Source organism: Tauraco erythrolophus, chromosome 2, assembly GCF_009769465.1.
Source record: "Tauraco erythrolophus isolate bTauEry1 chromosome 2, bTauEry1.pri, whole genome shotgun sequence".
Taxonomy (NCBI): Eukaryota; Metazoa; Chordata; class Aves; order Musophagiformes; family Musophagidae; genus Tauraco; species Tauraco erythrolophus.
Window position 1 is genome coordinate 46,007,780 of NC_141466.1, and position 27,320 is coordinate 46,035,099.

Here is a 27,320-nt window from a genome sequence, read left to right on the forward strand (position 1 = left end):
GTAGTCCCGGGGCGACTTCCCGGCCCCGTCGATGGGAAGCGGCGCTTTCCCGGGCCGATCCCGCCCGGCGGCGGGGCAGAGGCTGCCGGGAAGTGTAGTCCCCCCGGGCGGTGATCCCGGCAGGCGACGCCGACGCCCTGGGGAGGTCGCTGCTCCCCGCCCGGCCCCCGCCGCTGAGGCTGAGGCCCGACCTGCTCTCCGTTGCATCTCCGGTGCGGGAGCCGAGGGAAGGCGGCGATGTCTGGGCCTCCTGCCCGCTCGGTGAGGCCCCTCAGCCCGGTGCCAGCAGGAGTCACTGTGGGAGCCGCCATTTCCTCTGTGACTGCGGTCAGACCGGGGCCTTGTTACAGGCAAATTAAAAACCGGGTAACAAAGGAGTGGTTAGTACTGCGGCTATATAGACAACAATGTTGCTGAGGTCGTGTGGATATCATAGTCCCCTGTCCTTTGCCCATGCGGTCCTATGAACAGTCATTACGTGCTTTCTGTGCACCTCATCAGGTTTTATAAAATTGGACTAAGATATTTTTAATCTGTATTACAATCTTTTTTTTTTTTTTTTTTCTGGAAGAATATCACGTGTATGGGTCTTTGTGTGTGACCTGTGAAACCCTGATGTTTTTAGGAGCAAAAGGAGGTGTGTGTCTGTTCCGGAGATGGGCAGGTGAGAGCTCCCGCTTGGGCAGCAGGAGCAGGCCATGGGGAAGGTAGCTGTGGCCAGGGGGGGATGTGAGGCTTGCGGGAGCCGACCCAGCAGCAGGATTCCAATCCAGGTGGCTGTAGGGTGGCTCTGCAGAGAAGAGAGTGTGCGAGGGGAGAGGGCTGTCTGGCAGACATCTGTCTGGCAGCTGATCCCTGGCTGGACAGCTGGAGGTGACAGGGGGCTGCAGGGCGGTTGGGGTGGGAGGCCTGGGGAAGGCTCCAGGTGCCGGCATGCTGGCAGAGCCCGTGTGAACAGCTGAGATGACAGCAGCGCTGCTGAGGTTTTGAGATAGAGTTATCATGAATACAACTGGTTCTCTTTAATACTGCTGCTCGTTTGGGGGTGGAATCAAAGCTGCTGGGCTTTTGCTCCTGCCTGGGTGTGCCCTTTCTTTTGGGAATGAAGAAGCCCTGCTTCTAGCAACAGAAAAACAGGGTACTACGGCTGCCACTGGGCTGGGTAGTAATACATGTTGATGCATGTGAGATGGAATAGGGATGACTTAAAGCCGAAATCTCGTTTGAGTAATTATGCACCGCTCGTGCTGGCTTCACTGCCAGCAGCTTCACTGCCATTAGCTGCATTGCAGTTCCTTCTGTAGGAGGGAATTTAACTCTATTATTCTTTTTTCAGTCTAAGAAATGTAAATGTAAAGACTAGCTTCTGTTTAGATGTGGAGAGGGCTGGGTACCCACAGCTTTTTGGAGTTCCTTCTCACCTTATTTTAACAAATCAATGTCTTGTCAAGTAAGTGTATTTCACTGCAGGATTCACTGATGTAAAATAATCCTGCCTGAGGGAGGAGCTGTGTGTGCCACGCTCCGGAATTACACCACCAGCTCACCCTGGCTTGTAAACCCTGGGACAGAACTCCATGCTTTACTTTGAAAACCTAAATGAAGAAGTGTAAAAAGAAGCTACGGTGTACTGATTCGTTATTGTAGTCCAATCCGATGATCAGTTGCTTAAGGCCAATTTTTTTGTCCCTTGTTTCCCTCTTTCTGCCCCAACTTCCCTCAATTTCTTAGCTTGACCGTGCTAGAGCCATGGAGAGGTTCTGGTGCTCAGGTGAGGAGGGCTTGAAGCCCTCCAGCAGCGGTTAAATTATCAATGCTCTTGCTGTTTGCTCTCCGTTTGTATTTCTGCGTTACCCTTTTGTTACTTTAGCTCCTCCTGGGGATGTGAGCAAGGCCAGACATATTATTTTTTTTAATTACGTTAACCCCCCAGCTCAGCCGTAATCCCCTCTCTGGCAGTGGTGGTGGAGCTGCTCCGCCGTCTCTTGCCTCTCCCCCCTCGGCAGCCACCCGCTTTCGGGGGGACCCCTCGACCTCCTCCCCGCCGCTGAGGCCTCGCCGGCGCGGCCCGCCATCGCTCGCTGCCAGCCGCCCTGCGAGGGGACCAGCCGGGCGGCGCGGGGGGAAGCGGCGCCGGCCTCAGCGGCGCGCCGGGCCGCCGTCGTGGGGCGTTGTCCCCCCGCGGGGAGCCCCGCCGCCGGGCGGGGAGAGCCAGGGGCCGGGACCGGGGCGGGGGGCGCGGCGGGCCGCGCCATGGGCTCGGCTGCCGGCGGCGCCCTGAGCGAGGCCCGCGGCCGCCGTGGGCCGCAGCGCGTCCGGGGCGGCGCAGGCTGCGCCAAGGGGTCTCGGTGGCGGCCGCCCCGGGCGGCGGAGCCCGAGCGCCGCCATTAGGGGACTCTGGCGCGGCGTCCGCAGGCCGGGGCTGGGCTGGAGGAGGGAAAACCCGTACGCCGTGAGTACCGCTGGGCACGGGGATCGCCGCGGCCCGGAGCGGGGGGAGTCGTGTGTCAGGACAGCCAGTGACTGGAGCGGGGTTACTCGCGTGTGGTGGGGCCGAGGCTGGAAATCGGTCACCGCCTCAGCGCGAAAGCGGGCCACGACCTGGCCCGTGGTGACGGCCAGGCGCGGGGCCCGGGGCTCGCCTCCCCGCCGTCTGGAAAACGCCCCGGCTCCTCCTGCTGCCCAGGGGCTGATTCCCCCCCCCCTTCCCCCCTCCCCGCTCCTGCCTTGGCTTTCAGCTCAGGGGACACCCCACAGCCTTCACAACAAACGTAAACAGCGGCTGCTGGCACGACGCCGCTGTAAACCACGCCTTTCTCTGTGCATCCTGCTAGTAACACCTCCGGGTTGCTGCCGAAGCGCAGGGCACAGTTGGAAAGGCACTTGCTGGTTGTTTACTGTGTGCGCTTCTCAGCTTCGGCGGAGTGGGGCGGTTTCACTTTCAGTTCTCGGTGCCGCAGCCCTTCAAACGCGAGAGGATGCTCATTTACAGCGTGCGTGAGTGAAACAGTAAGTTTCAGTTATGCTTGAGAGTCAGAACGTAGTCTTGGTACGTTAAGTTGGGCTTTTGAAGGGGCTCTGCTGGTTGATTTCTGTGGTGAGGTAGAGTCAGTGTTAGAATATGGTGGAAATAAGGCTTTTACTTTTTTCTGTTTAGCGTTAACACACTCTTTTACTCCCAGGCGGTTTTGCAGTTTGCATTTACATCCTCTAACTACGTGAATTTGCCGAGATGGTAGTTCTAGACTAGAATCCCGACTAGATTGTACATGTTGTAGCTCTGCAAACTGCTTCTCAGAGAATCGTGTGCGCTTTTCAGTGATTTCAGTGCGACTCCAATTAGGCGAAGCGGTCTGCAGGCTAAGGTTTAGTTTATTCCCTTTATTAGTTTATAGTTGAAGGTGAAAGATAACATAAGGTGATAAGGATAAACTATAATCTTGTAAAGTGAAACAGATTTTTAAAAGCAACTTCTTTCTTAAGCACAACAAGAAACAGAACTGATTTAATTAACCAGAGACTTCGTTTAGGTTTTGTTCGGTGGATTTTCGTACAGGTGGATTTGTGTTTCCATAGGAGTGCATTCCTCACTGAAGTCTGTATTTTCTCACTGTTTTTTCCTCTCTAAGTTCTGTGCCTCCGCTTTATGTCTCAGAAATTTTTCGGTTCGTTTGTCTGGTTTGGACATGTTTGACAGCAGAGCTGGAATCACAGAGATAATTTCTTACAAGTTTTGTGAAAATCAGTGGCTGTGGAATGGAGAGGGGCTTAAATTAGTATCCCCAGTAAGGAATAGGCAGTTATGTTCACCACTTCATCTATTCAAGAGACATCAGACAGATGATTTATCCATGATAGCCATGGATACTAGCAAGGTCATGTGCTAGCAGTGTTATACATCTCTTGGTTTGCTGTGATTATCAAACGTGAGGCAAAGAAACTCCTCCACTCTGCACAGTCCTCTGGAAAGGGATATGTGAATGGTTAGCTAGGAGCAGTGTAATGGTCCATGAATTGTAAGCCATCACATCCATTATGATTACAATTTCAGGGCTCTGTCGTTCGGGGAGTATGTGCTGAAAAATCCACAAGTCTAATCTGTTTTTATTTGAAGTTATTGTATAAAATTATTTGCTTGGGTACCAATAAATAGTACATTTTCGGACTAGGAGACCATGCAAGGCTTTATCGTCGCTTGAAATTTTTACCAAGGATCTGAATAAAGACCTAGGAGCCAAGGCTTTTGAGTTGCCACCCAGTCATTGACCAGCTGGAGTAACAAAAGCTTTTAAACCTGAATGCAGAACATTGCCTAAACATAGCTTTATGCTATGCAGGTGCACAGCCTGAAAAACAGCCCAAAAGAAACTAGTACTCCACAGTGCCGTTCTTGCAGACAGGCTCTGTGTTCATTGGCAAGTAGTACAAAATGTGGGATTAGGTCTCTAATTTCAGGTGCTCGGTCGTGGTTCTCTGTAGTAGTGTGTGGAGAGCAACAGGTACGGCTAGAGGGCAACTCCTCCTGCCTGCCTGAGACACTGGCCACTGTCTAAGATAGTGTTACAGACATGCTGGTTTATTTTTCATACATGATGTGTAAAATTGTCAAAGGGTGTATTAACATCATATTTCCTATTTTTGATTTATTTGTTCCTATATCAGTATTAATGGGGCTAATAGGCTTAGAAGACTGAAAACAAAGGATCTTCACCACATCTTGCATCCCCAAGATTGCGGTTCCGCGTTGGTGTCAGTTCAGAGTTGAAGCAACATAATCCCATTACTTTTAAAATCGTAATTTGGCTTTGTGAAATAAGGCAAGATGGAGGAGAGATTTAAGGCTGCTACAAAAAAAAAAAAAAAAGTGGAAATGTAATTTAAATGCAGGTTACAGAAGGCAAAAGTCATTAGGCGTGAATTTTGCTGTCCTCTTAAGAGTTGGAGAAAAACAGAATGCAGGGAAATTCTGTTTTATTCCAAATATATGATTAATTTACATAGACTAGATCACATTTGTTCTAGACTAAAGTGTAGGAAATACTAGCAACAATTAGTTTAACTGAGGAAATAAGAACTTATTTGCTTTATTATCTAGCATTCTGTTGTTCATGCAGTCTCAGGACAAAAGATCGGAGAGATAATCTGATGTAGCCACTCTTTCTAGAGACTAATTCACGCTTAGGGCTACTGTGGTGAAATACATTTGGTTTTATCAGTCGTGAATATAATATTTGCCCTCTGAAGACTTTGTTTAAGGGAATACATATGGCTATGTCTCTGGCATAGGACCTCATGGAAAGTCAAGAAATTGGTTTGTTTTAACTGATGGCAGTATGACTTGTGAGATGGTGAATTACATGGCTGATAATTTGGCTTGAACAGAATCCCTCCTATCTTGCTATAATGCGTCATTTTTCTGTCAGCAAACTGTTTTCTGTAAAGCTGTGAGACTTTATCCTGTGCTTTCAGTAATAGTTTCTGCCATTAGGGCTGCCGGCAAGCTTGCTGTAAAGTGCCTCCAGCTTTAGCGTAAGAGTGGTTTTGGGGCACATACCCAGTTACGACCAGATACAGGCTGACCGTTTCTAGTGAGAGACCAAGACAAGTGTTTGTGCATAACTTACAAAGACTATCTCTTGGAGGAGAATGGAGTCTGCAAACAATCAGTCTCAGAAGGGTGTAGAAACCAAACCAATTGTGTTCTGTGCTTTCAGACCAAAGGCTAAGTCTTGAAAACATGATTCCTGCAACTGTTCACACTGTCCTGAGTGCTCTGTATTTATGCTGCCACAGAAAGAACTGGTTACACTCGGAGGAGAAACACAAGAAACACTAAGGACTGAAATGCGCTTGCAGCCAAAGTGTCCTCATCATGAATAGGTACACAACTATCAGACAGCTTGGTGATGGGACCTACGGCTCTGTCCTCCTAGGGAGAAGCATTGAATCTGGAGAACTAATAGCCATTAAAAAGTAAGTGTTTTAATTTGTTACTTAACAATGGATAATCCACGTTTTTCAAGCCTATGATCCACATCACTTGGTCATGCGGTTTGAGTACTTCACTTTCCACGCAACATTTGTATTTGGAGTTGTGCTGGGGCAGCATGCAAAGCTCAAGTTCCTTGTATCCTCCAAAGCCCTGCAGAAGATCAAGAGGGTGAGATATATAGGCTTATTGTAATAGTGCTCTGCTGCTACATGCAGTCAAGCATACGTTGTGTATATTATTTAGAGTATTCATTGAATCATAGAACAGAATCATAGGATCGTTTAGGTTGGAAGAGACCTTGGAAGATCATCGAGTCCAACCACTAATCTAACACTGCCAAGTTGCCACTAAACGATGTCCCTAAGCACCACATCAACACTTTTTTTTAAATACCTCCAGCGATGGCGACTCAACCACCATTCCGCAATGCTGCTTTGGAATCTACAGATTCTTCCCTGCTGCTTACATGGAACATACATTTCATGATCTAATTTCCAGTATAATGTGGATACTTCAGTAATAATTAACACAATGGATCTCATTGTCCATTATCTGTATTGTTATGTGCTATTATGTATTGGACTTTTCAGCTTAAGATTTTCTTAAAATCCCTTGAGAAATCCAGTTGATTTTCTCTGCCGCTTCAGCAGTGACCTCAGATGGTAAATGGCTTGTTTGTCCTGGTTGTGGTAAGAGACAGCTGTAAAGCATTGCAGGCACCTTCCTGAAATACCGACCATGACCCGGGGACATATTTATCAAAAGAGCTTTCAGTACAATGCTGTTTTGTACGAACAGTCAATAGCTGGCTTTAGCAACTTTCTGAATTCTCTGTGCTGAGAGTATTTTTCCCATATCCAGCCTTGCCAGAGACACCTTTGATTTTCATTTCGCAATGTGGTAAAAGCTCAGAAATTTCAGAACGAACCAGAAGACGGTACTCTCGTAGATTACACATTAATGCCAATGCATTGTTAAGAACAGAAATGGCCTGGGGGCTGAACGCACAAGACAGTAACTGCAAAAACACTGCTTAAACAAAAAAAATAATCCAGACCCCTTTACAAAATGACAGGCTTGTAGTTCTTAAACTATTCTTATTTTATAAGAGTTGATTTCAAACTGGAGACTTACTGCAATAATAAGCAACCCTGAATTATTATTAAAGTCTGACAATGACTCAGATCTTCGGAGAGTGCCTAACTCCCTCTAAGATCCATACTCTAAGCAGTTGGGTATTTTTATGAGTTTAATCTGTGCACTTCTGTGTATGTGTGTGTACGTGTGAGCCTTCGTCCTGTAGGTCCTAAAGCATAGAGTTATGCGTGGAAGAACTGAGTTGTGATCAAAATGTGTATGAACAAATAGAACCCTAGGTTACACACAGATACGATGTTCAGAGTTATATTCTGGATCTAACAGGTCTGCCATGCAGTTTGTTCCTGTTAGAGCAGAGTTGCTTAGAAGCTTGAAAGGAAAGGCAGGATTTGAAAAGCAGTTGGCATGATAGAGGCAACTCACAAGGGAAAGGGAAACATGGGGCGCAGTGGCCGCTGAAAAATGAAGAAATACTACTTAAAGGGGAAAGGTATTGAAATTACAGAAAAATCAAAGTATAAAGAAGAGGAGCAAGAATAATATGATAAAATTGAAGAACCAGTGATTTAATTTGGTCTTAATTAGATTTGTTTCAAAACTTAGTCTGAATTGTTCCTAACTGTCGTAACCCTTGTTCTTTTACAGTTAGACTCTACCACATTGTATACTGGAAAGAAAAATAGCATGCCCTAACTTACAGAAGGCTCTGAAATTTTTGCAGCAAGATATATGTACGAAAAAAGACAATGCTTCCTAATAGCAATGCTTTTGAATTCTATTAAGAGTCTACCTTGTCTAGAGATGTAAAGTTTTTTGACAGAGGAGGTAACACTGTGCACTATGGTGGAAGAACTGACTTGTTAAGATGTAATTTTGAGACTTACAGGTCTGAGACCAGTTGATGTTGACTGTGTATTAATCGTTTTTTTCCCTGTACTGTTGTAGAATGAAGAGAAAGTTTTATTCCTGGGAGGAATGCATGAACCTTCGAGAGGTTAAGGTACTTGTTCCATTCAATGATTGACTTTAAATTAGGTGATCCCTGTCACATTTTGGGGTAACATCAAATTCTTCCCACCCCTTTTATCAAAACTGCTCCCAGCATGAGCTGTGGCACATAGCATTACAGTTCTGTTGCCTGGCTATGCATGTGAATGGGTGTCTGTAGTCTTATAAAAATTCTTCTTAAATTTCTGTAGTTTTACAAAAAATCGTTCAGTTGTAGAGATCAGCTTCCTCCTTGCAGTGGGTTGTGAGTGAGTGAGAGAGCTTTCCTATCACAAAACCTGGTGTTGCTTGCTGTTTATTTTTCAGAGCTTGAGAACACTTGCCCTTTACTCAGCAATAACTTTTGTACACGCAGTTGTTTCTGGATGGTTGGTTTGGGGCCAGACATTTAGAATGAAGTTCTGACACCAGCAAAGTTGTAGGGGTGTGTTCTGAAGACCTCCCTTAATTTCTAGTCCTTGCTATCACTGTTGGAAACGTGCAGGAAACCCGGGTCACTTTTCTTACGTGTTGGTACTGTGTTGCTACAGCAAGAATGATGTAGAATACACTGAAAATCTAAAAAGAAGTGAGTATGAAGACCCAATTATGCTGGTTTTGACTGGGAAAGAGTTAATTTTCTTCATACCAGCTTGTATGGTTTGTGACCAAAATTATTGCTGACCAGTGCTTGCACAGCCTTGAGCCTTCTCTGTTTCTCATGCTTCCCTGCCAGAGATTAGGCTGAGGTTGGGCAAGAGCCTGGGAGGGGACACAGTCAGGACAGCTGATCCCAACTGGCCAAAGGGATATTCCATGCGACATTGTGCTCCGAAGTAAAAGCTGGGGGGAGGAGGAGGAACGGAGGACGTTCAGAGTGATGGTGTTTGTCTTCCCAAGTAACCATTATGTGTGATGGAGCCGTCCTGCTTTCTGGAGATGGCTGAACACCTGCCTGCCAATGGGAAGCAGCGAATGAATTCCTTGTTTTGCTTTGCTTGCGCACACAGCTTTTGTTCTACCTGTTAAACTGTCTTTATCTCAACCCATGAGTTTTCTGACTTTCTGCCCTTCTGATTCTCTCCCTCATCCCGCTAGCGGGGATGAACAGGCTCAGCTGCCAGCAGGGTTAATCCACAATACCAAGGAACAATTTCCAGGGTTCTGTTTAGTCCTAAGTCTAACCTGACTATTGCCAGTGCAAGAACAAGAAAAGTGTGAATTCTGCCAGTAGGAAGTTACTTGTAGAGAAAATACAGTTGTTTTGGTGCCTACTGTGATGCCAGATAGCTGGCTTTTGAATCACCAGTGTGTTAATCGATTCATATACTGTATATTTATCTGGTAATACTGGGGATCTGTTATTTAAAATATTGACAAATTTTTGAAGCCAATCTCCTGCATCAGTGAAATCGTTTTTTCTTTCTCATTAAAGTAAGACCCTTGTAAAATCCTGCTTATGTTTTCTGTTTCTGTTTAGTCTTTGAAGAAGTTAAACCATGCCAATGTAGTAAAGCTGAAAGAAGTTATCAGGGAAAATGATCATCTGTATTTTGTGTTTGAATACATGAAGGAAAATCTTTATCAGTTAATGAAAGAAAGGTATGTAACAGCATCGCTCATTCCTGATATAAATTCATTACTTGCATAATGTGCTTTTAACACCCCTGTTACTTTTTGAAGGACTTTGGATCGTTTGTTTGGGTTTAGATCACTGTGGCTTAAAGCTGTGTGCTGCAGTAGGAGCTTTGGCTGTCACCTTTGAGCATATCCCAGACAGTTTAGTGAGAGTTCCCAGTATCTCTTCCCAAATTAGCCTGGCGCATAGTTAGGGCACTCTTTTGAGAGTTAGGAACTGTGAACTTCTAACAGCCGTCATGCTGAGGAGGCGTTGAACCTAAAACTTTTGGGTTCTAGGTAAGTACTGCAACCAGCAATGCTTTTTCTATTAGAGAGTGGTATCACCCCCTCCTCTGTTACAGCTTGCTCAAATAAATGAATAAATAAAAAGTGGTTGAAATGGTAATCATGAGGGGTCGAATTCTGGGTTGGTTCTAGGAATTATTTTTTTCCCTTGCATCTTGAACTGACGTGTCCAAAAACTGTAGATTTTATTTGTCAACATTCTCACTAAAATCTAACTTTTTGATAGTTACTGGAGCATTAAAAAAGTCTTGATTTTAGTCACCATGATAGTGTCTTCCAGAGAATAATTTGGGGCAAAATAGCTCTCTGCTTTGAATTGTTCTCTGAGGCCATTTTCTCTCTGTGGACCGTAGAATCAGCCTGGGAAATGACAGTAATCTTACTTGATTTAACAAAGGTTATTGTTACACTATGTCTCCGTGACTACCGCATAATATACCTTTTAAGCATAAAAATACTTAACTATGCATGCACAGGCATAGAACAACTTTAACTAAATTGTGCACATATATATGGATGCTGATTTTTAATTATATGAATGATTAACCTTGAGAAAATAATTCAAGTGCATAACGTACAAACCGATTATCTTTAGGAATTTCTTAGAAATGCTCGATATGTCCTGCCTTCCTTATGAAAACAAAAAGGACAGATGTTTGTGAAAGTGTGCTATGCACCGTATTCTCTACAGCTTAACTAGGCCTTGGGCTGGTTACATGTTGTATAAATCAAACCTTTAAGAATATGATTTGTTTGCTAAAGTCTTAGTTAAAATTGCCAATCTTGCTGGAAGGGACTACAGAGGAAATATGACTCTCTTTCTGCTGTAATTTAAAAAATAAGCAGGCAAATATGAAAAGCTGACTCTAGTAGCTGATCTCACTTCTGAAATATGTGATGGTCAGGTTTTTTGAGAGGAATCAAGCTCAGGAAATTGAATAAGGCCCAGGCCATCTTTTTCATTCACTGTTAGCCCCTTTCTGAACAAAATTGTCACTGATTTCCACCCCAGCCCATCTCTACTGTGTTTCGGCATGCGCAGAGGCAGCTGATACAGAGCTGTTTGATCAGATTCCTTTGTTGGTAAGAGAGGCTGTTATTAAACCGCCTGCCACGGCTGATCTTCTCGCCTGCACAGTGCGAGAAGAACCTCTTGTTTTCAGTGGTAGCAGATGAGACTGTTTTTTCGGATGACAGAAGAGAAAGAAATAGCACATCAGCCGTCAGATAATAACAAAGGAAGGTAAAAAGCATGGCTTGTATGTGCTTCAGAAGAGACCAGAAGAAACTATGTATGAAAAGCACTAAATTAACATGAACCCTTGCAGTCTTGAGAAGCATGCCTAATGACCTATACATGTTCAGGTTTGTTCAGTTTGGCCAATTTTCTCTTTTTTTTCTTTTCTTTTACCCTTTTCTTTTTTTCCTTTTTTAATTCACTGACTCACGTAATCTTAACATGATGTCACGTAGTCTTAGTATGATGTAATATGGTAGTTCTGCAAATACTATGTGAATTTTATTAGAGAAATAAACTACATGAGGGTGTTTTGAATATATCTAGCAGTTTTATTGTCATTGTTACTTCTTATCTTTGGTTCATTAGATAGCATAAGCTAATGTGTGAACTTAACCATTAATATTTATTTCTTCCCTTTTCTTTTAATCCACAGAAACAAACTGTTTCCTGAGTCTACAGTTAGGAATATTATGTATCAGATCCTGCAAGGGCTTGCATTTATCCATAAGCATGGTAGGTTATGTTTTAGCTGTAAATGTTTTGAATTGGCACAAGATAGTTTTTTAATGAGTGCACTAACAATTACACTACTAACTTTAATAAAGGGAGTGATCAAAAGAATGGCACTATATGAGAGATACAGATTACTGAAAATAGCCATATTTTATAGTTGTCTGGTATTTTAGTTGGGAGGTTTGCTCAGTTCCTTTTCAGTAGATTTCTACTTTCTCAAACCGGCAGCTGGTCACTTTCTAAAACTCATGTGATGTTAATGGGCACATTTCTTCATATATGTAGAGGTCCCCTGAGATTGAGAATAAAGGAAAAATTACTCTTTTCTCAATGTGCGCACAGATACCTGAATAAAATGCACATTCTCTGTAAGATACACTTAAAGTAACAAAGTCTTAGTGACAAACAGCTTTCATTACATGGCATTCCAACTAATTTTTACAATAATGATAAAAGCTAAAGCTGATGTACCAGCCAATAGTAATAAGACCCATTTAACTAATAAAAAAATTACTTATTTTAATGATAACTTCCTCACCATGTGTTGCTGCCCTCTGCAACTCTGCCTGCGCAATACACTGTAGTATATGTCGCTGGTCAGCTCTCGGTGTTAATCAGAAGAGAACTAACATCAGTGGCCCAAGTAAAAGTCTTGTAGGATCAGCATTTGAGTTCACTTGAAGAACACATTTAACTTTGTTTTGCAAAACATTTGCCAACCTAATGGCTTTATTCTCTGTTCTAATGGGGTTTGGATACACTTCTGAAACCAAACTAGAAAAGCCAGTCTGTTCCAGTGAGAGAGAAAATATTTAAACCCAGAAAAATAGTACCATTTATTTGCAACAATATAAGCCACCTTTTCTAATAAGTTGTCAAATGGGTCACAGCCTTTCAGAATACCTTTTACTGCTATTTGACTTACTATACCTATAAAGAACGAACAATTTTTTATCAAAACTAACTGTCTTGTTCACTGACCTGCTGCACACTAGACCGATATTTCTGCCAAGATGTTGCAAATCTGTAGTCAGAAAGATCTGGAAATTCATGGCAAGTCTAACAGGATAGTCTTGATGGTCTTGTGGCTCACAGTGTAAGACTGGACATCCCAAGATTCTCTGTGCGCCAGTTTTGGAAAAATCACATGAACATTTTTTCCCTGTTTCTCTATTCTGCTCCTATATGGTATAGAAATGCTTGTCAAGGAAACTTTTTATGTTCTTTGGCCATCCAAACTCTAAGCATCTTTTAATATTTGAACTCGCAATGGATTGCCATGAAAATAAATTGCCTCAAAAGCATTCTGTTGGTGCATTGCATGTCTGTGCAGCAAAATACAGAAGTGATTGTACTAAATTTTAAAAGCAACTTGATTGCTCTGTCTGGTACCTTCCATAAAGAGGCAGTAGTTCAAGCTGGCACCAGGATATCTACTTAATATCCCTAGGAAGGACGTAATCTGCTGATTGGTAAAAATCTACAGCAATATGTCTGCGCTGCTGTCATGCATTAATCTAGCAAAGAAAAGTTAATACAGTTACACTGGACAATGTAGACACGTCTGCATGAATGTGTGGGTGCATATTCAAGGCCATGGAGAAAACTAAGCATTTTGGAAGGTCTCTGAAAAGGAGGTCATAGAGTTCTAATAAGGTACTACAGAGGGAGCTGTAGATGAGGAACAGTGGTCTCAGATGCCTGCAAGAAAGAAACAAAAAGACAAGATTTCCAGACTAAGGGTGGAAGCAAATTTCAGAGATAATAGTCAGTAATATTCTAGCCTTCTTCTCTCCTTTGTATTGAGAGAGCTCTTGACAAACGCTCACTTGTGATCAAGTTTTGCTGAATGCAGAGAGCACTGAAAAAATACGTGCAGATCCTCTGTCTGATAGGGCGATGAGTAACTGCGTGCTTGCAGATTACTACGTTCTCAGATTTAAAAAGAAGCTTCAAAGTGCAAAAACATTACCTCATGTTTTAATTTGTAATCTGTTTAAAGGAACTTTTGAAGTAATTTTTCAATGTGCAGTTTCCAACACAATTAGAATGAAACTAACATTGAAACAGTGTAGATTTTTTTATGTTAAAGAACTTTGTGTCACTTGAAAGGGAGCTACCTGACTGAATGCTCTGGATTGTTTTAAGGTAGTCAGCTTGTGTATACTGTTCCTTACAGTCTGACTGAACAACTGTTATAGGGACTAGCTCTGTTGATCATATAAGGCTTTGAACTCAAAGCTTCAGCAATAAGGACTAAAGCAAAACAATCCAGGTGGAAAGTAAGGGTTACAGCTGGGGATGGCATTGCAATGCACATCAATATTTCATTTGAATTTTAGGGTTCTTTCACAGAGACTTGAAACCTGAAAACCTCCTTTGCATGGGACCGGAACTTGTGAAAATAGCAGACTTTGGCTTAGCTCGAGAAATCCGATCCAGACCTCCTTACACTGACTATGTATCCACAAGATGGTAAGTGCTAGTATTTGCCTACATTGTGTGAAACTTAGAATCAAACCTTTAAGGAAGTAAAGTGTTGAATTTGTGGTGAAGATGATACCACTTTTGATGCCTCCTCTTTATGGAAATTTTATTTAAGCTTGGCATAATTTAAAAAGTGTCAGTTAGTGCAAGACAGTTTACACATGGCAGCAACACAGGAACTAAGAGAGGGCCTGATAAGGTGGGTGGGACGTGCTGGGATTGCTGTATGTCAGGAAGGCGTTAAAGAGCTTATGAGAGCTTATGTAGGTTTAATTCTTCATTCTAGGAAAAAATGAAGTTTTATATATGGGATAGGAAATTTTTAAGGGACGTTTACTTTTAACAGCAAAGAATAAAGAGCTGAATTGTTTCATGTACGTCTCTCTGAATTTTGTTGATTGTTGGGATTTGTTTCTTTTTTTTTTTTTCTCTTACAGGTACAGGGCTCCTGAAGTCCTTCTTAGATCCACCAGCTATAGTTCACCAATAGATATTTGGGCTGTTGGTTGTATAATGGCAGAAGTTTACACGCTGAGGCCTCTCTTCCCAGGCGCCAGCGAAATTGATACTATATTCAAAATTTGCCAAGTCTTGGGAACGCCAAAGAAGGTAGCTACAGTAACATTCCACACTGCAGTAATACTAGAGGTGCTCTACAATACAGAATGGCACTATAACAGTAAGAATAAAATGAACCCATTTTCATGCTTACTGCTATTGTATGGCATTGTTCTCAGTTATAGTAAACTAAATTAAAACTTATATTCTGTGAAATAAGCATTATGTAATCATGCTGTAGAACCTGACATTTAGAGGAAGAGAAATAGACCCCTGAACAGCAAACAAAGTTATGAGAGGTGGAAATTTAATTTTCTCTTGAACATTGCTTACAAACCTATGGTTTAAGAGGCTAGAAATGGGAATCATGGCAAGACTTCTATCTCCTGGCCTTTGGCTTGGTCGGATGTAAAGCAAGACTTACCTCTCACCAGAGGTTTGAGGTGAAAATTTGTAGTGAAATCTTTAAAACAGTCTAGAGTAAGCTGGACACAGTCTGTTACTGGTAGGAGAATATATGCTAGTGTACTTAGGCACTGTGATATTTGACAGCTGAACTTTCTTTGTGATTGGAAATCTTACTCTTCCAGAACGACTGGCCTGAAGGCTACCAACTTTCAGCCTCCATGAATTTTCGCTGGCCTCAGTGTGTACCTAACAACCTAAAAACCCTCGTACCTAATGCTAGCAGTGAAGCGGTGCAGCTCATGAGAGATATGCTGCAGTGGGACCCCAAAAAGCGGCCAACAGCTAGTCAGGTTTGGTTTTGTGTTCTTTTTCACACATCTGCATATGACACTTCCTTTCACTGCAAGGCACCTTTTACAGTCAGTAATTTAACAGTTTCTCAAGTGTGCAGCTCTTAGGAGAGAGAAGAGCAGAAGCCAAGTACAATTTGCAAGACAAAGGGGAGTGATTAAAAGAGTAATCAATCTTTTGCGTGTGACATCAGCCGCATGGGGTGTGTGCTTAATGATCAAATGTGTGACTGCAGGGTGTATGAGTACACCTGAATTAAGTATAATCCAGTCACTGCGAATAGCAGCAGAGTGAAGGCAGGATGTATGGCTGAAGGCTGTGATGCTGTTTTTTCATTGCTATTGACAGGTACCACAAAATCACAGGTTGGAAGGGGCCTCTGGAGATCATCTGGTCCAACCTCCCTGCCCTAGATAACAGTGCTCAGTCACCTGCACAGTAAAAAGTGTTTCATGATGTTTAGAGGGAACCTCCTGTGTTTCAGGTTGTGCCCATTGTCTCTGGTCCTGTCACTGAGCACCACTGAAAAGAGCCTGGCTCCATCTTCTTTGCACCTTCCCTTCAGATGTTTACATACTTTGATATGATGCCCCTGAACCTTCTCTTCTCCAGACTGAACAGTCCCAGCTCTCTTAGTCTTTCCTCATATGTGCGATGCTCCAGTTCCTTAACCATCTTCGTGGCTGTTCGCTGGACTCTCTCCATTATGTCGATCTCTCTCCTGCTGGGGAGCCCAAAACTGGACACAGCACTCCTGGTGTGGCCTCACCAGTGCTGAGCAGAGGGGAAGGATCACCGCCCTTGACCTGTTGGCAATACTCCTGCTCGTGCAGCCCAGCATACTGTTAGCCTTATTTGCAGCAAGGGAATATTGGTAGCTCATGTTCAACTCGGTGTCTACCAAGTCCATCTCTGCAAAGCTGCCTTCCAGGTGGTTGACCCTGGCCTGTACTGATGCATGGGGGTGCTCCTCTCCACATGCAGGAGTTCCCCTTGTTGAATTTGATGAGGTCCCTGTCAGCCCATTTCTCCGATCTGTTGAGGTCCCTCTGGATGGCAGCACAACCCTGTGGTGTGTCAGCCACTGCCTCCAGTTTTGTGTCATCAGTAAATTTGCTGAGGGTGCACTTTGCACCACCATCAACATAATTAATGGAGATGTTGAACAGTATTTGCCCCAATATTGACTTCTGGAGTACAGCAATACCTACTGACCTCCAACCAGACTTTCTACCACTGATCACCACCCTCTGGGCCTGGGCATTCAGCAAGCTTTAAATCCACCTCATTCTCTGCTTATCCAGCCTAATGTTTCCTGGATAAAGCTACCTTATGCAAGGCACTTTCAGGGCAGTGTGAGCTCAATTGCACTGTAAATATGTCGCAACATCCTGTACATAAGCATAGCCCAAGTCATCAGTATTGCACATAGAATGGTCCAGTTGATGTTGTTGATGGTAGCCATTGGTTTCACATACTGGTACTGTAGTGGTGGTACCCAACTAATGAAATGAGCAGGGCACCTTTTGAAAGCTGGATGAGATTCTGGGTTCAAATCTGACTTCAATAGGACCATAGGTGAACCTTTGTGATTATATCAGACCTTCAGTACAAATGGTAGTAAAAAACTTTAAAGCTAACTAGAGCAGTTAAAAAGCAAAATAGATCAAGAACTCTCAAATGTAATGAAAAGCAAAAAATACTGACTATAGCTTGGTATTGTGAGCCATTAAATGTTTTACAGTAGGGTACAAATATAGTGAGGAATCTGAGCTTTTAGAAGCTTTTTACAGTGAGAGGTCTTCAGGAAAATGACTATACCTGAAACAGCAAGATGGGCAGAGATGAATTGCCTTTACTGACACTCCTTCATTACTTGTAAGGCAGGATAAAGGTATTTTTACCAACATGTCTTCCAAAAAGTAGAATTTCTAATTTTCCTAAGGGTTGTATTTCACTTGATTCAATCTTGGAACTCAAGAATGGAAGAGATAGGCTGTCTCTGGAGTCATTCAGGTCTTGATGGCTGAATCTGTGATGACAAGTGTGCGTGCGTCTGCACATGCACACGCACACGTGAAGAGACAGCACATAATGAAACATATCTCTAGATGCCATATATCTGGTTAAGTATCTTACTTCTGCAGAACCTTATCCTTTTGTGCAAGTCCACAGAGGATTTAATAACTTTATATCTGTTGAAACTTTTCTACAGTTGTAGCATTATTCTGAAGTGGATTGTGCTCACTAATATCTAGTGTTGAGAGATGGATCTTCTGCTGTTTCCCACCCCAGAAAAAAAGATTAAATTTGTGCTGTCACATATGATTAGAGTAGGTTGAAAACTTTGATTTCCTGAGTTGGATCCTAACATCTTCCTTATGTTTTAGGCACTTCGATATCCGTACTTCCAGGTTGGGCATGCCTTGGGTGTTCAGGAACTGGGGAAACAAAAGGAACTGCATAATAAATCATCTCTGCATATTAAGCCTGTCCCTCCAGCACAGCCCCCTTCAAAACCTCATGCCCGCTTTTCGTCAAGGCCTTTTCAACAAAGCCAGTCTTCTCAGCACTTGGTGTACCCATATAAGACAGACAACTCTGTGGCTGAGCACAGTAACTACTTACAGGAGGACAAGTCTAACCAGGTTATTCTGCCTGCAATTCACAATAAGGTTTCTCAGCAGGTAAAGGTCCATCTAGCATAACATACACCTGATACACTGCCTGATTTTTCCTTAATTTCCTTTTCTTGTTCTCTTTCATAAGGTTCTTACACTTTAAAAGGACAGGAAATAAGAATAAAGAGTAGTTACAACTTTCTGCCAGAAACTGGAAGTTACTCTGTTGAAATCTAAATCAAATTGCTATAAAACAAGCAAGTTGATTTCTCATTTCAAAGCCATTTTATGCTTCCCTTTGTTGTAAAGCACCACTTAAAGGATGACACTGTGATTCCATACAAGTAAAGAGGATGTACAGTGGTCGGAATATTAATGGAACTGATGCTGGAGAGAAAAGTATTAAGCTAAATAGTATTGAAGTGAGGGGGAAGGGAGCTATTGCCTTCATCCATTTAAGGCATCAAATTTATATGACTGAGAATAATAGTCCCTTTGGGCTTCTGTACTGGCCAAGGAAAATAACAGAGTCTTCTTTCAGCATAAGAATTTAACATTACAAGGAGACTGGATTCATAAGATAGATGACGAGAGCAGACAGTGGGAATGCTGTTGCTATGAGATCCATCTTAAGTAGGGTCTGTACTGGCCATGTCCAGAGTCACATAAGGTTGGAATGTACTGATGAGCTTAAATGGCTGAAGAGACACAAATTTGTAGCTATACTGTCCTGCAAGAAAAATATGTTTTATAAATGTCTACACACAGGCTTGTGGAAACAAGAACGTGCATGCAGTTTTCTACTCCCCACATGGATCAAGATTTAAAAACTGAGCGTGAGCTAGTTGTTTGGGAGGTGTATAGTGACGTATAAATATATATTTCACTCTATATAATAATTGAGACCTAAGAAAGTTACTGTTCTGTTAGTGCAAGATACTTTATTACAGGATGAAATGCAAAAGTTATGTAATAATGTCTATAGGCTACAGATTGTGTTCTTGGCGTGTTTAATGAAAGATTAGGATTCTGTTGTTATGGCTCTACTACCACTATTACTCTTTGAGACAGGAAAAAAAAACGTCATCTTTGTTCCTGTCACCTGGTTTGTGGTGTAAGTGTGTGGGTTTGTTTCTTTTTAATCTTGATAACAGAAAGCATCTGTTGGGACTGAAAATATAAATGGTGAAATCAAACCAAAAACTAGGCGAAGATGGGGACATCTTGCTAGAACAGTGAAGAGTTCTGAAGACTGGGATGACCTGGAGGACCTTGACTTCAGCTCTTCGGTCACAAGGACGGACTTGAAAAATAAGAAGAGGCAGAGTGATGAAACTCTTTGTAGGTAAGTTGGTTTCTTTTACGTTTGTGTGTTATTTGATTTTATTTCCTTAGGCTTCGCCTCTTTTTTCATAATGTTGCTCTTTATGCTTTCTGTGGATCTAGAAGTGTACATCCAGTCTGGTAAAGGACATGCAGCTTGTCTCTCTCCTGCTTTGCCGTGGCTGCTCGTTGCATGCTGACTTTCGAATTGCAACACCTTTTTTGATGCACCCTTCTATATAATTCCTTGTTCACTTTTCCCCACTGAAAATGATGCTGAGCTTAATTCTTCCCAAGTTAATATTTGAATATATTTTTTCTATTTCATATATGAACCATATTTGCATATGCCACATGTATACATTGTTTTGGGTGACTCTAAGCTGCAGTTTACATGGATCATACACAGCAGAGAGAAACTTACTGAGTGATTTATGGAAACTTTAAAAGCAATATATAAGGGAACTAGACATGCAAATCTGATTTTCAGGGGCACTTGTATGGCTTCAGGCTGAAAATATTCCCTGTTGTCTGTGTGTTTATGCTGTAACAAACACAACATGAGGAAATGATTCCTGGAGACGGGATTGAGATGAGAAGGCCAACTGTGGATAAACATATGCTATAAGAATTGAACTAAGTGTAGCAATTTTTGGATTATAGATTTGAAAGCATTTTGGACCTGAAGCCTTCAGATGCTGTAGGCTCTGGCAGCAGTGCACCTTCCCATGCGACCTTTCCACGGCAGGACACTCCCACATTGCGAGTTTCTGCAGCAAAGCAACACTACTTGAGACATTCTAGGTATCTGCCTGGTTAGTAAAAAATACTTCTTTTTCTTCCTGTGATTCCAACAGCAGTATGAAACAGTCATTGGTACATGAGGTTTTATCCTTTGAGCTTGTGGAAGGGGGCTACTGCTTAAAGAAAACAAGTAGAGCAAGAGCTTTGCTAATGTAGGTGGCCGTGATACAAACTACGTTCTAGCAGTCTAGCAGCTGAGGTAAATTCTGCTTACAAGAAGAAGACAGGATTGTTGGTACTTCTTCCTCCTGCTGGATACTCTTCTATATCTTGAACTTTGTGTTACAAAGTGTCTGTTAATGTGCCAAGCTATTCCCCATTTCCCTAAGAAGAATAAGACTGGTCTTCTAGACCAAAGAAAAAAGTGCCTTAAGTTTACCTCATGAGTATATAATACCATGAACAACAGAAACTAACTAATAGTGAGAATATGCTTTGCTGTAGCTTGGAGTTAAATGCAGTCCAAGTCCATGTGTCTATAGAGGAATTGCATGCTTGTCTTCATGTTAACTTCTGCTGTGCTGAGACCAGCGCTGGGGCAGGATAAAGTTCAGGAGGTGGACAGCATGGCTGGCTGTCTTTAAAATGAGCTGAATATAAATGTGTCCTCTTTCATTTTTTCTGTTTATAGCTGTTCAGTAAGCTTGTAGTACTAGTACTTCAAAATTAAAAGTAAACTAGAATGTATTGTGATGATAAACTCAGTCTTTTTTCCTGAAACAATTAATTTCAGTGACTTTCAAATTATAGCACTTAAGTAGAGTTTTGGTAGCTAAAAGTTGTGTTACTGGAGGAGGTTGTAAAGTACATTGATCCCAAGCCTGCTTTTGCTTTACCATAAATTGTGAGTGCATCCTTGCATGTTACGTACCCTGCTCAAATATGAGATGTATATTAAATACAAATAACATGTAACTTGTGAAGTCTACTACAAACTGCACAGTCTATGGTTTCAACAGGTACACCAAAGAAGAGTACAGTACTATGAGAAATGTAACCTACCATTGTTTACTCTCAGATTATCTTATCACTGATAAGCTTTTATCACTAAAAGCTGCTGTGTTTGATAAAAAGCGTAGATTTCATTTACGTAGCAAGGTTCCCCTATTGTGACTCGAGAGTGTTTGTGGCCTTGATGTAAGGATCCTGTCCCTTGACATAAGCAGCCATTGATGCTAGTGGAACTATTTACACTATTACCGTTCCAGGAATAGGGCCTATGGCTAGTCCTAGCAGTCCCATATGTGAGAGGATGGGAAGTAACCTGGTTGCATGTTAGAGTGAAAAGGCTTTGGTTAAGTTCACTGCTCTTGGACATCTACTCTAAGGTTGTGGATCAGATGGAATGAATGCAAGCCTGTGTAACAAATTTCAGCATGCTAATTTTTGCATTTTTGAAATAGGAATAAGCACAAGGAGCAGCATAGTCTCCACTTCAAACAAAGAGTCTGTTCCATCTAATCCCTGGCCCAGTTCTGGTTTGCCTGGGAAAGCTTCCAGTTTGGGAGGAAGTATTAACAGGATGAATTCAGGTAAGAAGCTGTGCTTAACACTGTGAGAAAAGATAATAGGTGATGTTCTGCAATTCCAGACAGCTGTATTTTGGGGTCACCCATTTCTAATATAGTGTCAGCTCTGAAGAAATTTGCTACTGTGTCTGTTCTTTCTGTGGAAATCAGTTATGAGCATTGTTCCTTGGTTTTGGAGACTACCTTAAACTGAAACAGAGTGATTTCTTTTAATGAATCCCCAAAAGTCTGGTTTGAAGTACCACATGCATAGAAGGTTATGAAGGAAATACTTCATCTTGCCTTCAATTTCCCTTGTCAGTTTTTGAGAGTCGTATTTTCAAGTTTCCAAATTATTTTAGCCCAGCTGGTGCAGAAATGGTCATAGAGGAGGAAGCTGGCCTAAATGGAACTAGCCATACACGCCACTCTTGCTATGTGAGTAAAGCAAATAAAGTCCATGATCTGTCATCCTGTCTTTTAATTGATACTGTTTAAAATAGTGGAATAATTGTAGCTTTGAAAATTTCAGACAAAAAGCAAAACTCTTTGGTTTTTCTTCTTCAGGTTTTTGGGTTATTGTTATTTCAGGTATTTAATCCCTATTATTTGATTTGAAGTAATTAATTTATAGGTTTTTACATTAGATTTTACCAGATATACTTAAACATGTTGATGTTTCTAGATTGTATCTATGTATTCCCTCTGAATCTTTTTTTGCTTCAGGTTTTCATGTGATGTTACAGTTCTGCAGTGCAGTGCTTGTTTTGCTTATGTTGTTATAAAAATGTTTGAGACAATTTCTGTTGAATCTTGGCCCAAAGAAGCATTTTGGGCCTTTAGAAACTCTTGTTTAAAAAATAAAAAACTTCATATTTGGATGTAATTTAATCAGAAAATTGTTCTTTAAAGATTCAAGGTGGGAGGATGTTGTAAATGGCAAAACTACGTGAGAACCTTTATATAGATAGCACATGACTCCTTCCTGGTTCTTCTACAAATTTTTGCTTCTTTTGTAGCTGCATAGGATAGCATTAGACTTTTCCCTTTTTTATTTATTGCCATCATTTCCCACATATATGTTTGCTACTGCTCTTCTGCGCTAGTGCATTATAGGCCTGTGTGCCATGGATCTGATCAGTGCATGCTGACTTGTTTGGTGTCCATCTGCGCTGTCTCTAGGCTCTTATTATTTATAACCATTTTTGTTCCGATTTCTGTGGCTTACCCTACAGGTCAGTCAGATCTGTTCCCGCTCATCTTAGGGAGAAGTTTTCTAGCTGACTTTCCAAATTTGGAATGTGAATCTGTCCCAGTTTATTAAGTTGCACTCTTACTGGCTTCAGTAAGAGCTTTGTGTAGCACCAGAGTCCAGACTCACTGCATAGAAATCAAGAGCGAGTATACTCATAGGACCCAGTTGCTGAAAGTCTCAACAAAATAATTCCAACTGAAAGCTTTGAGAGACCTTGAAAAAGATGAGATGTCAGGGAGAAGCAGAAATTGCCCTTGTAGGAGTGCATTTTGTACCTGTTTTCCATTTACCTTTCATGCAGTCTGATGCTGACAGTCTCCTGAATGTGGGCATATATAAGATCTGTGGATTTCTAGTGTCTTCAGTGAAGTTCTTGTTTTCATCAGTCTATGATCAGGCTTGATCTTGGCTTTGACCCATCAATGCACACCTTTGTCACCTGTTGATAGTATGGGAGATGGTTGTGTTGAGCTCAAGTGTTCCTTGCCATTTCTTTCAGGGCCCATAGGATCAAGCGGTCTAACTAGTGGTTATATCCCTTCATTTCTGAAGAAGGAAGTAGGCTCTGCTGGGCAGAGGGTTCAGTTAGCACCAGTTGTGGATCCATCTTCTAGTAAGTATAGTACCGAAGTTGTCTTGGTCCCTTACTCGTTACTCTGGTAATGCTTTATATGTGCAGCACTGAACTACATTGCTTTGCTTTGCTTTCTTTGTGAATGTTTGACTGACTGGAACTGCAGTTCATAACTTTGTAGGACTTCATATGAAGAAGAACTTGGATTATTTTTACTAAGTTTATGAAATACGTGGTTTTATCCACAGCGTATTTCAGTGGAACCCAGAGGCTGCTGTGAGAGCTGGCACAGAATTCACACTTGTCAAATCAGTGATATAAATACTCCTTCTCTGATAAGGTTTTAGGGATTGGATTCACTGTTGTTTCACATCAGCAAGTTCTATTAAAAAGGAGGCTTATTTCCTGAAGAAATAAGGATCTGGATGTACATCCAGTTGCTGTTCAAAGTGGACGGCTACTCACTGAACCTTTATCTCATGACATTTTCTTTTGTGCCTCAGATTATGCTTCTCTGAAGTCAGTGAGGCCCCATCTTGGACGGCCACCGTTCAATTCACCTACAAAAAGCACACCAAGGTTAATGCCTCTCCCACCACCAGCTCAGCCCATCCACGGGCGTGTTGACTGGTCTGCGAAGTATGGTGCTCACCGGTGACGTGTGGAAATACTCGCTGAACCAGCACTTGTTTCCCATGAAATGGTGGCCAACACAAGACGATTTGATACTGTTTTATATACCTGTAAATTTAAAAGAAACAGATCTTCTATGAGTGAGACATTTTGGAGGGTTTTTTTACTTTTATTTGTATTAATTTGAATGCAATCTTGTACCTTTTTTGTATAAAATTGTTTTGTTATATGATTGGGTCCAGTTATTTTCATAAATCTGATACGTTTTGTATATATGGCCTAGGGGGTTTGGCATTTTTTATACGATAAATTTTTATAACAAACTTTTCTAAAATTTAACTTTTCCTTTATTAGATTCAACTTCTTTATAAAAATGGATACGAAAAGCTAAGTGGTGCAATATTGCAGTGGAAGAGAAGTGCTGAGGAGGGGGCATTCATTAGACATGTTCTGAAGTTTATGTGCTGAGTGAGGCTGGGTCATTTCAGTGATGCCATATCTTGATGCCACGCTTCTGTTGTCCTACACTCATTTGCTTTGTGCTGTCATCAAAGGAATGAGTGACTAACAGTCTAAGCTCTCCTTCGCAGTCACTGAGAGACTGCTGAAAATCAGTGGGAGGCGCTTTTTTTAATTTATTTTTGCCTTTACATTTTTGTTGGACTGCTGTCCGGTTTTCCAGCTCCGTTCTTTTGGTTTTACCGAATTTGGGGAATCTGGGAATCTTATTGTTTGCGAAAGGGTGAATGTCCTTCTGTAGATCTGTTTTCTGACACAGTGCTCTTTTGTCCTGCTTCAAAGTTGCTTCTTGGCATTATTCTCCATGAAGCAGAATGTGGACCTACCTCCATTAAATTCATTTGAATGTTCTAATGATTTCTAAGGAGAAAATCAGGTTCTGCTGCTTCCTTTTTTGTTGTTGGGATTATAAGATCTGAAGACATATTTAAGACACTATTAGCAATTATAAAGCTGGTTTCAGAGTAACAAAGTATTAGTGATAGGCCAGCAGCAGTTTAAGAAAACAATATCTGTGCATCTGACTTAATTTTCACAGCTGTTTTAAATCACTTTTGGGAAAAAAAAAAATCCAGAGGAAATGAGTCGGTTTAAGCTTACTTCAGTTCTTCTTCACTTCAATACATCTTTGCTTACATTGTGAAGAACACATCAGCTTCTGTAAATTACACCCCCAGGCTCTACTGGGGAAAATGGGACCTTACCAAGTCCTGCTAAAAAACATTCCAAAAACATGGTTGATTTCACAGAAACTGGTACAACTCTTTGAAAAGCAGTTTAAGTCAGTTTATAAGAGCTGATGAATTACCGGATTATAGAGAAAAGAAAAGAACCCCATAGTCTGGTTTAATTCTGCGCTGGAAAGGAGTGCCAGAGTCCAGCCATCAGCAAAAGATTCATTTGGATCACAGTCAGCATTTGGGTGTTCCTGCACCTGCTTCCACAGAAGGAAGACAGAAGAGTACAGTGCTGTGGGAGAGCATCTTTGACAGCTGTGTTTTGGAACAGCACCACTAAAGCTGAAGCGTGCTGTGAAAACGCGTCTTCCTGCAGAGGCGCCCAGAAATGCTCACCTGTTGGGAAACCTCATCTGAGCTCATTTTATGAACAGATCAGCCAGTTCTTGTATTTATGAGTCTTAAGTCCAGTCTGAAGGGATCAGAGTAAGTATGGTTCTCAGCATCTGGCCATTTTGAAGAGGTGGATGGCTAGTGTGTCAGTGAGATCCTCTCTGTGGGATGTGCCGGCACGTGCAAGGGGCAGCCACTGTGGACTGGAGACAAAACACAACTCTGGCTTTTTCAGTACTTCCCATGGAGAACTTTGAGAAAACTGTCCCCTAGAGTAGGCTGCTGGCTCAGTGCTATGGGGGGAACCGTGAGGAACACTGGTCACTGTTCGCTTTTATGGACTCAGTCCACAGTGAGACAGTATAAGACAAAAAGGGAGGAAAAGGGTCTGTGCATTACCAGGTACGCTTATAAGACTGACACATGCCAAGGACATGTTGTGTCCAGCTACTCCGTTATTTGTTCAGAGCAAGTCCAAACTCCAAACCAATACCCAACTGCTTCCAAAGCAGTGATGCCAATGCATAGCAGTAAAGGAAAGCAGCCATTTGATTTCTAGAGCACACACACTGATGGTGTCTTTGGGTAAGCGGAAAGGGAAATATGTATATTTGTGTTGGAACTGGAAAGATAGTTGTTTCTCTTGGAAATAAATATCTGTATTTATGACTAGGTATCATTTAATTTATTTTATCTCTGAGTAATTGTCTCAAGAGGGAACACCCTGAACCTATCCTAAGTATCCCTAGAACTAAGTAGGCAATTTAACTAGTCTGTTCCATATGCTTAATTCCTGCTAATGGACGCAGGAGACAAACAAGTCAGGAGAAGGGGCTGCTGAGGCTGGGATTCATCCTGCCTAACCACAGGCACCTAAGCATGAATTCCTTTGTCAACAAGCTGACTCTTTAAACCAGTGGTGAGTAAGAATCATCTCAAGAGAAATTCAGCTCACCTGAGAACTTAGTTGCCCTCTGGAGACGTCTGGGTCTCTCCACCAAGGATGGGCACTACTCCATGTGTTTAAAGTAATGCAGGATGAATCTGAACGTGGCCTGTAATCTCTGAGCCTTTATCAGCCCTGCAGTGATTTTATTGACTATAGTATTCAGGTTTTGGTCAGTGCAGCAAAAAGATCAGAAAAAGAAGTACTTTTTTCGACATATCTCCTCCTTTTGCAAATTAAAGCCTTTATTTAGGAAAAAAAAAAAAAGCTAATAATCTTGATACTCAGAATCACTTTAGCCAGTTTTAACTTAGTGGGACATAAAGTTAGGTAAATATAATGGCGGCACTTGTAGCCTTTACTCAAGCAAATTCCGACTGAAGTTGAAAGAAGTTCTTTTTGAGTGAGGACTGAGTTGAGAGAGAGATGTATTTTACTGTGCTGTCTCAGTGTGCAATACAGATATGGAAAAGATGTAGGTCTTTATTATACTGAAACCTGGACGAG

The 27,320-nt window shown here is 41.9% G+C and overlaps 1 protein-coding gene across 9 annotated transcripts; it reads left to right on the forward strand.

Moving 5' to 3' along the window:
• Nucleotides 1-240: 240 nt before the first annotated feature.
• CILK1 (ciliogenesis associated kinase 1) lies at nucleotides 241-26,541 on the forward strand. 9 transcript variants are annotated; one of them, XM_086631366.1, is made up of 15 exons: nucleotides 2,437-2,452; nucleotides 2,915-3,009; nucleotides 5,715-5,973; nucleotides 8,036-8,090; nucleotides 9,558-9,679; nucleotides 11,677-11,756; nucleotides 14,099-14,231; nucleotides 14,681-14,852; nucleotides 15,392-15,559; nucleotides 17,951-18,247; nucleotides 19,336-19,526; nucleotides 20,168-20,319; nucleotides 21,712-21,840; nucleotides 23,571-23,684; nucleotides 24,149-26,541. In XM_086631366.1, exons 3-15 carry the CDS (start codon nucleotides 5,873-5,875, stop codon nucleotides 24,301-24,303), a joined length of 1,869 nt encoding a protein of 622 aa, XP_086487492.1. In that variant the 5' UTR covers nucleotides 2,437-2,452; nucleotides 2,915-3,009; nucleotides 5,715-5,872; the 3' UTR covers nucleotides 24,304-26,541. The 9 variants fall into 9 exon arrangements, 8 of the variants coding, with proteins under 8 accessions (XP_086487494.1, XP_086487493.1, XP_086487496.1 ...); XM_086631368.1 differs by lacking the exons at nucleotides 2,437-2,452; nucleotides 2,915-3,009 and adding an exon at nucleotides 241-366; XM_086631367.1 differs by lacking the exon at nucleotides 2,915-3,009 and having other exon boundaries at nucleotides 2,389-2,452.
• Nucleotides 26,542-27,320: the final 779 nt, after the last annotated feature.

Coding starts and splice junctions, on each gene's coding strand:
- CILK1 (XM_086631368.1), top strand. CDS start 5,873: ATGAATAGGTACACAACTATCAGACAGCTTGGTGATGGGACCTACGGC. Junction 11,757..14,098: donor TGCATTTATCCATAAGCATG/GTAGGTTATGTT, acceptor TTTGAATTTTAG/GGTTCTTTCACAGAGACTTG. Junction 14,853..15,391: donor TCTTGGGAACGCCAAAGAAG/GTAGCTACAGTA, acceptor TTACTCTTCCAG/AACGACTGGCCTGAAGGCTA.